Raw genomic sequence first — 12,673 nt, forward strand, 5'->3', positions numbered from 1 at the left:
GAAAGAGCCCAGAAACCCCAAAGAGAATCTCTTCATGTTTGTGTCAACTCAAACCCCCCCTATGGCACTACCCGAAACCCTTGCATGAATACAGTGCACCAATAGCATCCCCAGTTTTTTTTTTTTGAGAATTCCCAATGGCATCCCTAGCTAGCTCACTCTGCCTTCTCTCCATCTTCGAATTCATTAGAATCCAGGCGGGTTGAGATCCAACGAACAAATATGACTATGCCTAGAGAACTCCACACTCAGTAGAAAGTACTCCCTCCGTCCCATATACTCCCTTTTTAAAAAAAAACTATGATGATTTTTATAGCAAATTCGGAAACTATACACCCTAATGGAGAAAAATCAAAAGTATCACCCCGTTGGTCTCTTGTGGACTTTTCGGCCAACAGTTGGCCAAAAAGGACTTTTCGGCCAACAGTTGGCCAAAAAGGACTTTTCGGCCAACAGTTGGCCAAAGAGTCCCTCTTCGGCCAACACCTGCTCTACTTTTTAGAAAATTCATATCAAATAGGATTTTTAGTATTTTAATTTGATTCTTTTTGCATTAGATTAGAAATTTTATGAAGTTTCTGTAGATATCAAGTTTGACTAGATTTGGAAGTTTGAATTTGAATTTTCATGAATTTTCTCAAATCACTAGATTGCCTATAATTTGAGCTAGGAGTATTCTTTTTAGATGATTCTTTTTGCTACTGGTTCTTTGTGACTTTGTTTATTAGTAGTAATTAATTGATGAATTTTAGGATTATTTAAAATTAGGAGGCCGAAATGTCTCTTTTCGGTCAACAGGAGGCCGACGGGGTGATACTCTTGATTTTTCTTCATTAGGGTGTATAGTTTCTGAATTTGCTATAAAAATCATAATAGTTTCAAAAAAAAATCCTTCCTTCGTTCCAAATTACTCGTTGTGGTTTTAGTTCAAATTAGTACAGTACATGTTAAAAACGATTTTTAGGGGATAGTCCCTGCTCCTTCTCACATGTGTGGCCAGCAACCGATCACGGCAGTTTTTGGAAGGCATCTCGATGAACCATCGCGTCCCTTAGAGGCGACTGTTGCCATTGTATATAAGCGTTCATTCATCGTCAATAAAGAACTGTTCGAATCATTTGTTCCATTGTCGTACTCCACAAGTATTGATTGAGGGATTTGTCCTGATTTTGTTGGTGTTTGGGTTGGGGAGCTCGGGTAGAACACGAGGCTCGTTTCACGCCCATGAAAGTTCAGTTTGGTGAAGGTTATGAGTCGTGTCGGCTGAAATTTAGTAGATGTATGCACTCTTGCCATGAAGCGGCTTGTTATTTCGAGCTTGCTCGCTCCCAGTACGAGCACGCTGCGGGAAGAGAAGATTAACATAACCTCCATCAGCAGCAATTCAGATTTGCCCATCATTTGGGGAAAATCGTCGTAATACAGGGGACAAAGTAACAAGCTCATGTGATTGTAAACCACGTACATGAGATTGTTGCGCTTTATTCACATGGTTCCCTGATCCGCTACAAGGATAAGCATTGGTTGCGTGTTGCCTGACTTCATTCAGTAAGCATGAAGTTTTGGTAGCTGAAAACATACAAACCGCACAAACAAACTGGTGGTTTCAGACGAGAAACGAGAGGCCTAAGGCGTCATGTCCCATCTATCCGATCAGCTAATCTAACCTCGACAGAAGAATCATTCAGTCCATCAGTTTCTTTAAGCAGCTGCAGTTTCCTTGTCGCCATCGCTAGCTTGCACCGTCGCAGTTCCTCCATCACCGTCCCAAGGTTATCTGCCCCCTCTTTCCTGGCGAGCAGGACTATCCTGATTGCGATCAACTTCCTGCACACAAGTCGCTTGACTGTTCTCACTTTCAGAAGGTTGTGTGATTTGCACCGCTGCAGTTTCTTCCTCGTCATCAGAAATTTCCATCACTGCAGTTCCTTCATACCCGTCAGAAGTTTCTCTGCGCACTCTGTCCTGGGGAGCAGGACTATCCTGAGATCGATCAAGTTCCCGTATAGAAGTTGCTTGACTGCTCTCAGCTTCAGAAACTTGCGTTCTTTCCTGGGGAGCAGGACTATCCTGAGATCGATCAAGTTCCCGTATAGAAGTTGCTTGACTGCTCTCAGCTTCAGAAACTTGCGTCGCTGTAGCGATTTCGTCTTCATCAGATGGTCCTCTAGGCTTTCTTTTCTTGCAAGCAGGACTGTCCTCATCGCTATCCTCGTCAGCGGGAACTTCACTGCCATTTTCAATGTGGGCTTCCCGAACATCAAGTTCTCTGGGTTCATTGTCACTGGTTGATTGTGGACCCTTGAAAAGTGAGGTATCTGGAGAACTGCCGTTGGTGGCGGAAAGCAACGCATCTAACTGTGTTCTCACAGAAACTGCCACCGCGATTGCATGGTCGCATATCACAGAGTCACTGGGTGGGCAATGAACAACATTTGCCAGTGCCTGGTAGTAGCGAAGCAGCGCCAAAGATGGCGGTGCCAATCCCCTGTCACGGCAAACCTTTGCCGACTTCATTGCATGTTTGCAAAGGTTTCCCTTCCTTGACCAGCTGCAGTCACACAATGCAAGCTCAGAACCTGGGTTCAGTATGGCATGGGACTTCTCCTTGTGTTTCTGGCAGACCACTCTAGCACAGTTGCCTTCAATTACAATATCAGAATCCGGAATTTGCAATCCCTGCTGCCATGGGTTTGGACCAGTTTTCCACTCACTCCTCCAGTAACGAGAGAAGCTGTCCTTCCCAGAAAATTCATCCAGCCAGCAGTACGAGTGAACCTTCGTACCCAACTTATGAACCAACCAGTCTGCACGCTGGTAGATGCTTTCATCTGCCTCATTCAACAGCCGAAGTTTTAGCAGGTGATGGTATCTCTCAATTGCTGAAGCTACCTCAGCAGTAGCCAACGGGTTGGTCTTCAAGATGTCCGTCCATGCCCCTGGAAGATATTGAGATTAAATGGTTGGATAAGAGAACTTATCAAATACCCTGTAACAAGTAAAATCCAGATATTTTGGCTAGAAAAGCAAGGTACATGGACCAACCAAGTCTTGGAAGCCATAGAGCTTTGAAGTAGTCCACAAAGCCAGAGCAATCAATAAAATCTTCCAGGAAGGCCTGAAATAATTCTATATCACCATTTCCTCTACAGATGCTGGATATTGCCTCCCCGAGTCGTTTAGCCATCATTGAACGCCTCTCAAAATCTGAACACTTGCTCATCAAATTTTTATGCCAAGCGTGACGGACACGCCATAAGGAAATCAACACCGGGCACTGAAACACTTCCCTGTTCAGCAAGCAATATACTCAGGCACCACAAACCCAGGAAGCAGTACACTGGCAGAGAAGCATTAGTTACCTTATAGTGCGCATATCGGTCAAGGGATCATCAATAATGAAGCCACCCAACTGCCACATCGGGTCTTTTGTACGAACTCGATCATATAGAGCACCCATCCATCTATGTATCTCACCATGTGTAAAATTGGGAGTGATGATCCAAGCAACAGGAATTGCATTTTTCTGCTGGTCGAAAACAAGGATGCTATGTACAGGATACTGCAAAATGGCAAACAACGATACTACTAAGAAATCAAGCAAACTAAAGTACTATGAGAAAACAAAAAATGAACCAGATGACATTGACAGACCTTTAACTTGTTTGTTCCAAACTTTGAATCAGAAGCCAGTAAACTGCGGTTGCCATACTGAATCATCTGCTGTAGCTGCCAATCTGTCTGAATGCCCAAGACAAAGGTATCATTATCAGAAAAATCTTCATAGAAAAATACGCAGTCCTGGTTATTTTCAACCCATTTGTTCATACTAACAGCATCGTCATCATCAAGTTCATAAACAGAACGCCGCATTTTTCTTTCCAGCCTCCTAACATATCTGTGAGTAAGAAGATCATCACGATTTGATGGTCCTCCTTGCTTTTCAACCATTTTAGTATGTCTCTGCATTATGGTCTCGACAGGAATACCAACATAGAGCAAAGACATAACTTCAAGAAGTAATTCATCCGATATGTAAGGTGCAAACATTGCCTTCGTCCCTACAGCCATCTTGTCCATGGGACCATGACATGGTGTGCCTTTCTTATCTACATGCTTGTTGTGGTTATATATCACAAGAGCCAATGATGGTTCAGCGATCAAACGCTTCACAATAAAATGGCAAACACACCCCCTCTTTGTATTAGGGCGACCAGCGGGTGTTTTCCTCTTTCCGCAAGAGGATCTGCTAGGCCGGACAGCACCACCCTTTCTATAATCATCTGGACCAAAAGAACACCAATACCTGCATGGAATGGTGTCGCCGTATTCAAATATTCTGTTTAAATTCTAGCATCTCAACTAGGAAACAGCTAAAGCCAAAAGCATCAAGGACAAGGCACACAACCAGCCACTCACACAACATGTGATGCATAAACACTAGGCATGCTTCCATTTACTTACAGAATATACTCAAGTATCCCGTCGACTTTTGGTTTGCAGGTCATGGTTGGAGAACGCCTTCTCCGTGCCTCAACGTGGAATCTTGTCGGGCATGCTTTGTTGTTTGATTCTCCTCTGACAAAATCACCCACCCTAGAAAACGGAATGAGTGCAAGCCTGTCCATTGAGTCCTTCCAGCCCTCCACCATGGACCACGTGATATCTGCTGCTGAAAACTCCAATATGGTTGGGTTCTGAACTGGAAGGGTGAGAATTTCATCCCACCTGGTCATCTGCAAGCACAGAGTCATCGCCCTTAAAAGGATGAAAACAAAACCAAATAGCTAGAAGATGACAATGTCACATCTATTTCTTTTTATTGAGACATGGATGGAGAAGTTTTGGTCCATTCAGAGAGGACATCATAGACTTAAGATTAAACAAACCATGCATGTTACAGTCAGATGTGTCCTGTTGTGCACACGTTTTCAAGTGTAGTTTGTGATCTAATGGAACAAGACCGTAGTTGCATTCCAAAATCTAAATACAAGTGAGCCACAGCCTTCACGCACTGGAAAAACAGAAGTATGAAACCTCGGTCTAGTTTGTAACAACTTAGACATGACTAGTGACCAACCATGTAGATTGTCCCTTTTCCTCCATCTATGTCAATAATAAAATGTTTGTCAGACACGGCAATCAAGGGCTAATTTCCGAAAAGCTGAGAAAAGCAGAGATATGTGCGGAATTGCTATTCAACATGACTCTGTTCCCACATGACATTCTCGCAAACAGAGGCACGATGCAAATCACACAGCTGCCATGGAATCGGAACCGAATCGAATTGGGGCGTGACATCCTAAACGACACTAAGATCATAGCATGAATCAATCGGCCGTCGAGTAAACAAAATGTCTCTTCCTAGGGGCAAATTCATGAGGCAAGGCAGGATGACACGGGGATTGTCAAGATACAAGCTAAAGTCAAACAGATAACACCTCACTGGCGCTGCTCAGCACCTCTACCCTGAGCAACTAAACAGAATCTCCATGGAAGCCTCGCAAGAATCATCTCGCCGCCCCTAACTAAAGTCATGGCAACCGGAGGCGTTTCCGGCCTCAGACGTCGGATTGGAACCTAATTTACCTTGGCGCCTGGAGAGGTCTGCCGGAATGCAGAGCGCGGATTGCAGCCTGCCCTGCCTGCGGGGCGAACGGCGCGGAAGAGGCGCCGGCGACGGAAGGGCCGGGCGAGTGGCGGGCTGCCGCGGCACCTCCGCGGTGTGTTGGCCGGGCCGGCGAGGAGGCCGTCCGGCCGCCCGAGGGGCTAGGGTTTGGGAAGGGGGCGCTGGGGTTTTGGGTTGGGGTAGTTTTCGGAGGCTGCGAATGCTGCGGGGAGCAGGGGAGGCCTCGTGCTCGCAGGCCGCTGGGGATTTCTCCTTTGTTTTTCTTCAAGGTTCGCGTTTTTTTTGTTGGAGTAGCTGGTAAACGTTGTTCTGCGGCCGCACTGATCAGGGCGAGTTCCTGGGTCACGGATCCTACAGTTTTTGAAGCCCTGCCGTGTCGACAAGCTTCGGCCTTTGGCCTGTATGTAGTTTTTGGACTGTTTGGAATGTAATCAGAGACGTCCAGGATAAAGTGCTACTTTTGTTCAGTTGTTCGGGAGATTGTCCAACGTATTAATGATTTTGATGCGTGCCAGTACACTCACCAAGGTAGAAGCCTACGCGAGCACCCAAGGAACACCATCAAAAATGAAATCCTCAAAGTCTAGAAATTCAACATGACCGTGACCGCGTCCGATGCCGCGTGAGCACGCGGCCGCCGCCGCTCGGATCAGCCGCTCCGACCACCTCCGCGAGCCCCGGATCCGGCCTCCTCCGAGGCCGCAGCTCCTGGATCCGGCTTCCTTCAACTCTTCCCTACTCTCCTGCACCCGGGGTGTGCATGACGAGGGCATGAGATCCCAGCCGCGTTCGGTGCCTTCCCCGGCGCCGGCGACCCTTGCCCGGCTGCTCGCCGCATCCTCGGCCACCTGCGAACTCCGGACGACCCTCCCTGCTCCGTCGCTCGTCTTCTTTGAGCTGGAGCCGCCACCACCACCACCTCCTCTGCTCCTGGCGGCGCCCTTCGTCCTGGATCTTGATTTGCAGCGGACTCCTCCACCGCACGCCTTCAAGGTCTCTGTGGCCCCTCCGGAGCTCCTGCTAGAAGGGGCGCTACTGCCTGTGGCGAGCCCCTGCTCAGTCGTCACGGCCATTGCTGTTGGGGAGGAGCCCTCTCTGCCTTCAGCGCTTGCTCCTGCGCGGCCGGGCTCTCAGAGCTCCAAGGAGGTGCTCGCTCCCGACGCCGTCGTGCAGGCCTCGCGGCCACCACTGGCTGTGTCGTGGGCTTCCCTCGCTGATGAAGTCTGCAGCATTGACGACGATGAGGAGCTCGCCCCGCTGACGCCATTGGCTGCCAGATGCTCCGGCGGGGTGAGCGATCCGGCTGTTGCTGATGTTGTTGCTACTGCTCCTGAGGCATCTTCGGATCTAGGATGGGTGAAGGTGGTGGGCCGGCGTCGTTCGGCGTCACCGGCCGGGCGACTGTTTACCAAAAACACAGGTCTCCGCAAAGTCATAAGACCATGTATGGGGGCTGACGCCTGCCCAGTGCCGGAAGGTCAAGGAAGTTGGTGAACTGATGACAGGGAAGCCGGCGACCGAAGCCCCGGTGAACGGCGGCCGTAACTATAACGGTCCTAAGGTAGCGAAATTCCTTGTCGGGTAAGTTCCGACCCGCACGAAAGGCGTAACGATCTGGGCACTGTCTCGGAGAGAGGCTCGGTGAAATAGACATGTCTGTGAAGATGCGGACTACCTGCACCTGGACAGAAAGACCCTATGAAGCTTTACTGTTCCCTGGGATTGGCTTTGGGCCTTTCCTGCGCAGCTTAGGTGGAAGGCGAAGAAGGCCCCCTTCCGGGGGGGCGCTCTGGCTCCCCGGCCAATCCCCGCTTGGCTTGACGATCGCTGCTGCAGATGCCTCGTCCGTGGCCACCGTGCTGCAGTTTGTAGAGATCCCTTCTTATGCTCTCGTTGCTTGGAGAACGGTCATCGTGCGTGCAACTGCCGCAACCCATGGCGTCCTCTCAGTTCATTGGCATGTCCTGTCGTCCCGCCCGTCTCTCGCCCTGGCACCCAACAACATCCACCTCCTCCTTCAAGAGAGGGCCAAATGAAATCCATGCTCCCCTTCACTGCGCTTCGCCATGGGTCTTGGGCGTCTGTGGTTTCTGCTTCTGCTAGCCCGACAACCCCATCTTCTATGGTGCTTCAGACCGCCCTTGCTGATCAGACCGAGTTGCTTCAAGGCTGGCAGGCACGAATTGAGAGCTTCCTGGAGCGGGCAGAGGCTGCTTTGAGTAGGCTCTCCCTTGTGCCGGCTATGTTGCAGACCATGCTACAGCCTCTTGGTGTGGCAGTTGTTGACTCCACGAAGGTCCGGGGGACAGAGCCCTATGGTTGTTTCTCTCCTCGTGTTCGGGACAATTCACCATCGGTGTCTGCTTCTTCCGTTGCGTTGCCTCCCGCTGTGGGCGAGTCCATCGTCGGGCTGGCGGCTCCGGTGTTGCAACTCATGCTCGAGCTTCGGGATATATGTTCGAACCTTGCTTCGCCTTTGTCCTTGGAGCAATTGGAGGTGGACTCATCGACGACGTTGTGTAAGGAACATGTTTCATCTCTATCATGTGAACAACTAAAGGTGCCGAAGTCAATTGTGTCGCTGGTTCCTACGGTGGAGGATGTTCTGTCAGTGGTTCCTCAGGTCGATGATGTTGATGTTGCTGGTTGGTTGGTGCCTGTTCCCACGAGCCCCTTGGTTGACGACAACGACACCAAGAAATTCAATGAGTTTTATGATTTTCTTGACAAATGGGTGGCTCACCAGCCAACATCTGGCAAGACAAGTGACCCTGCAAAGAAGATGCCAAGTAAGGAGAAACCAAAGAAGAAGAAAAACAAGAAGTGTGGCGCCATCCGAAAGGCGTCTGTGGTTTCATGATGGAGGGTGGTCAGTTTTTGTTAGTGTGCTTGTTAGGAGTTTCATTCTGTTCTTCAAGTGTTGAGGGTTGCGGTTGTTGTTTGTTTAGAGGGTCGCTTAAGCGGTTTTGGTGTTTCCTACTTTGCGAGTAGTCCGCATTTGGGAGTCTGTATCGGTTTTCGCCAGGTTTCCGTAAAATAACTGGGCAATTCTCTTCTTCTTAATTAGTCGATGAGGAAAATATTTTTGCCTCCATTTCGAAAAAAACAATAATTCAAGAACCAGATACTCAAGATGTCCATAACCGGGGACACGGCTAACCATGATTAGTTTGTACACTCTGCAGAAGTTTGTGCACTTTTCCCCACAAGAATCGATCTCCTCCGTTGGATTTCTCGCACTACACGGTGTTTGAAAAATGGATGACCGAGACACAGTCTTTCTGAAGCATTAACTCTTTACTCTGGGTGATGAGGACATCAATACCATTGTTACACCCACAGCCCCTACTGTTACATATACTGGACCCGGTCGTCACGGCCATTGCTGTCGGGGAGGAGCCCTCTCTGCCTTCAGCGCTTGCTCCGGCGCGGCCGGGCTCTCAGAGCTCCAAGGAGGTGCTCGCTCCGGACGCCGTTGTGCGGGCCTCGCGGCCGCCGCTGGCCGTGTCGTGGGTTTCCCTCGCTGATGAAGTCTACAACATTGACGACGACGAGGAGCTCACCCAGCTGACGCCATTGGCTGCCAGATGCTCCAGCAGGGTGAGCGATCCGGCTGTTGTTGTTGTTGTTGCTACTGCTCCTGAGGCATCTTCGGATCTAGGATGGGTGAAGGTGGGGGGCCGACGTCGTTTGGCGTCGCCGGCCTTGGCTCTGGCTCCACGGCCAATCCCCGCTTGGCTTCACGGTTGCTGCTGTAGATGCCTCGTCCGTGGCCACCGTGATGCGGTTTGTAGAGATCCCTTCCGATGCTCTCGTTGCTTGGAGAACGGTCATCGTGCGTGCAACTGACGCAACCCATGGCGTCCTCTCAGTTCATTGGCATGTCATGTCGTCCCGCCCGTCTCTCGCCCTGGCACCCAACAACATCCACCTCCTCCTTTAAGAGAGGGCCAAATGAAATCCACGCTCCCCCTCACTGCGCTTCGCCGTGGGTCTTGGGCGTCTGTGGTTTCTGCTTCTGCTAGCCCGACAACCCCATCTTCTATGGTGCTTCAGACCGCCCTTGCTGATCAGACCGGGTTGCTTCAAGGCTAGCAGGCACGAATTGAGAGCTTCCTGGAGCGGGCAGAGGCTGCTTTGAGTAGGCTCTCCCTTGTGCCGGCTATGTTGCAGGCCACACTACAGCCTCTTGGTGTGGCAGTTGTTGACTCCACGGAGGTCCGGGGGACAGAGCCCTATGGTTGTTTCTCTCCTCGTGTTCGGGACAGTTCACCATCGGTGTCTGCTTCTTCCGTTGCGTTGCCTCCCGCTGTGGGCGAGTCCATCGTCGGGCTTGCGACTCCGGTGTTGCAACTCATGCCCGAGCTTCGGGATATATGTCCGAACCTTGCTTCGCCTATGTCCTTGGAGCGATTGGAGGTGGACTCATCGACGACGTTGTGTAAGGAACATGTTTCATCTCTATCATGTGAGCAACTAAAGGTGCCGAAGTCGATTGTGTCGCTGGTTCCTGCGGTGGAGGATGTTCTGTCAGTGGTTCCTCAGGTCGATGATGTTGATGTTGCCAGTTGGTTGGTGCCTGTTCCCACGAGCCCCTTGGTTGATGACAACGACACCAAGAAATTCAATGGGTTTTACGATTTTCTTGACAAATGGGTGGCTCACCAGCCGACATCTGGCAAGACAAGTGACCCTGCAAAGAAGATGCAAGTAAGGAGAAACCAAAGAAGAAGAAAAACAAGAAGTGTGGCGCCATCCGAAAGGCGTCCGTGGTTTCATGATGGAGGGTGGTCAGTTTTCGTTAGTGTGCTTGTTAGGAGTTTCATTGTGTTTTTCAAGTGTTGAGGGTTGCGGGTGTTGTTTGTTTAGAGGGCCGCTTAAGCGGTTTTGGTGTTTCCTACTTTGCGAGTAGTCCGCATTTGGGAGTCTGTATCGGTTTTCGCCTGGTTTTTCGTAAATTAACCGAGCAATTCTCTTCTTCTTAATTAATCAATCAGGCAAATAGTTTTGCCTCCGTTTCGAAAAAAAAAACTTTGAAGCCGATAGATTAACGTAGGTAGTCTACGGACCTGGATGTAATTTTTATTATTTCTAGTATGCATTGTAATGTCAAGATTAAAGATGAATAAACTGGAAGTTTTCTCAAAAAAAAAGAGAAGATTACGGCCGTCATATTTGGCTGGGAATGCCACAAGATCATGTATCTGCACCTCTTAATATCCTTGAATAAAGTTGCATGATCCTCAAAATAATACAGTAGTAAAAGTTGTATGCATACATGTTTTATTGTTTACAAAATCAAGGTAGGCGGCTGCCCTACCTTGCCATATGGCCTACGCAAAACAAACAAATCCCCCATTGCCCAGGATCTTCTCTCCCTCAGGTTCCACATTAATATAGTTTTCTTAAGAGAATTTAGCATTTCAATTCAGTTCAAAGGTGGCCAAAGATCCAGGGCATTTTTTTGCTATAAAGAAGTAACCGCAGAAAATCTGGGAGTAACCCCAAAGAAAATTACACGGGGAAAAATATCAGAACCAATAGTCAGTCACAAAACAATGACAAGACAGCAAATGACCGTAAGACCATAACCCGAGATAACAAGGATCGGAGAAACATGTCAACTCAGAACAGCCGAACAATACACTGTGTGAATCCTAAAGTTTCCTCTCTTCGTTGGTTCAGTGTTCTGTGTGTTTATGATGTGGTTTGTCACTCCAGGAAGAAATCCACAAAAATTAGGGCTCATGAAGCAAACGAAGCAATTGCGTCCATCTCTTCTTGCAGCAGCAGCGCTTCGATGAAGACGTCCAGGCTCTCTCCCTCCATGACGTCCACTATGGAGTGGTGCGTGACCCCGACACGATGGTCGGTGACACGTCCTTGCGGGAAGTTGTATGTTCTGATGCGCTCGGACCTGTCACCACTTCCAATCTACCAGAAGGTTAGGGCTTAGTGATCCCATCAATTGCATTGATATGGGAAGCTAACGAATAGTGAGGTACCTGCTCTGATCGGAGCTTCGACCGGTCTGCATGGAGCCTATGCCTTTCCAATTCATATAGTCTTGCCCGGAGAACTTTGAGAGCCTTGGCCTTGTTCTACAGAGATATAAAATTAATGGAGCAGACTCATTTATCAACACATAATAATGGGCATGAGATGTACAGACAGTTCATTGGGAGTGAAGCAATCTTTTTAAGTTTATGGATTTATGCTAATGACATCAATGCTATGAATGGACAAGCCAAAAAAGATGGGCCACACAAGTATACATTTTCTGACTTGAAAGGGAAACCTATGGCTTTCCAACCTGATGTTGTGATCTCTCATCTTGTATTGCAACCACTGTTCCAGTTGGAAGATGAGTTATCCTAACAGCACTATCAGTCGTATTGACAGACTGGCCTCCGGAGCCACCTGATCTGTAGGTATCAATTCTCAAGTCCTCATTACGCAGTTGGACATCAACCTGCACTTGCAGAAGCCATGTTTAGAACTACTAGTCATGCCACAAATTGCAGGGATGAAAAGAAAGAACTTCAGAAGAAAAAGGCTCTATCAAAATAATGGCTATAGCCAATTCCGACCTCATCAGCTTGAGGAAGAACAGCGACTGATACAGCACTAGTGTGCACACGTCCAGATTTCTCAGTTACTGGAACTCGCTGCCATGAATTGTGTTTAGTCAAATAACTGAAAGGATGAGAAGGCCAATTTGATGGATAACAGAAAAATGGCTTGTTATTAACTTTTCATACCTGAACTCTATGAATGCCACTCTCAAATTTAAGCTTCCCGTATACCCCAGGACCTGAAATGGTCCCACTAGCTTCCTATGTATTGAAGAAAATGCAAGTTAGAACTTCAGAGGGATTCCGTATGTACAAGATGCAAGTTAGAACCTAGCGCCCCCGCGTCGCTCCCGTGTGGGCGACTCGGGCGGAACCTGCAAAACCTAGCCGCCGCCACTAAAAATCCGGCCGTCCCCCTCTCCGCCGCCCCCGGACGACGCCACAACGCACAGCCGTGCGGCTGCCGGCG

At 48.9% G+C, this 12,673-nt stretch overlaps 2 protein-coding genes across 2 annotated transcripts; both read right to left on the reverse strand.

Annotated features, from left to right (window-relative positions):
- Positions 1–1,447: 1,447 nt before the first annotated feature.
- LOC125529330 lies at positions 1,448–5,921 on the reverse strand. Its single transcript, XM_048693743.1, has 7 exons — positions 5,590–5,921; positions 4,465–4,736; positions 3,655–4,306; positions 3,363–3,562; positions 3,046–3,290; positions 2,109–2,939; positions 1,448–2,039 (listed from the first exon to the last, which is right to left on the reverse strand). Exons 2-7 carry the CDS (start codon positions 4,734–4,736, stop codon positions 1,774–1,776), a joined length of 2,466 nt encoding a protein of 821 aa, XP_048549700.1. The 5' UTR covers positions 5,590–5,921; the 3' UTR covers positions 1,448–1,773.
- A 5,108-nt stretch (positions 5,922–11,029) lies between these two features.
- Positions 11,030–12,465, reverse strand: LOC125529329 (peptide chain release factor 1, mitochondrial-like; the record flags this gene model as incomplete). Its single annotated transcript, XM_048693742.1, has 5 exons — positions 11,030–11,563; positions 11,635–11,730; positions 11,943–12,101; positions 12,220–12,297; positions 12,391–12,465. Coding segments are annotated over 5 exons (597 nt in total), but the record flags the coding sequence as incomplete, so codon positions are not given.
- Between the last annotated feature and the right edge of the window lie 208 nt (positions 12,466–12,673).

This window comes from Triticum urartu, unplaced genomic scaffold (assembly GCF_003073215.2).
Source record: "Triticum urartu cultivar G1812 unplaced genomic scaffold, Tu2.1 TuUngrouped_contig_5523, whole genome shotgun sequence".
NCBI classification, from domain to species: Eukaryota; Viridiplantae; Streptophyta; class Magnoliopsida; order Poales; family Poaceae; genus Triticum; species Triticum urartu.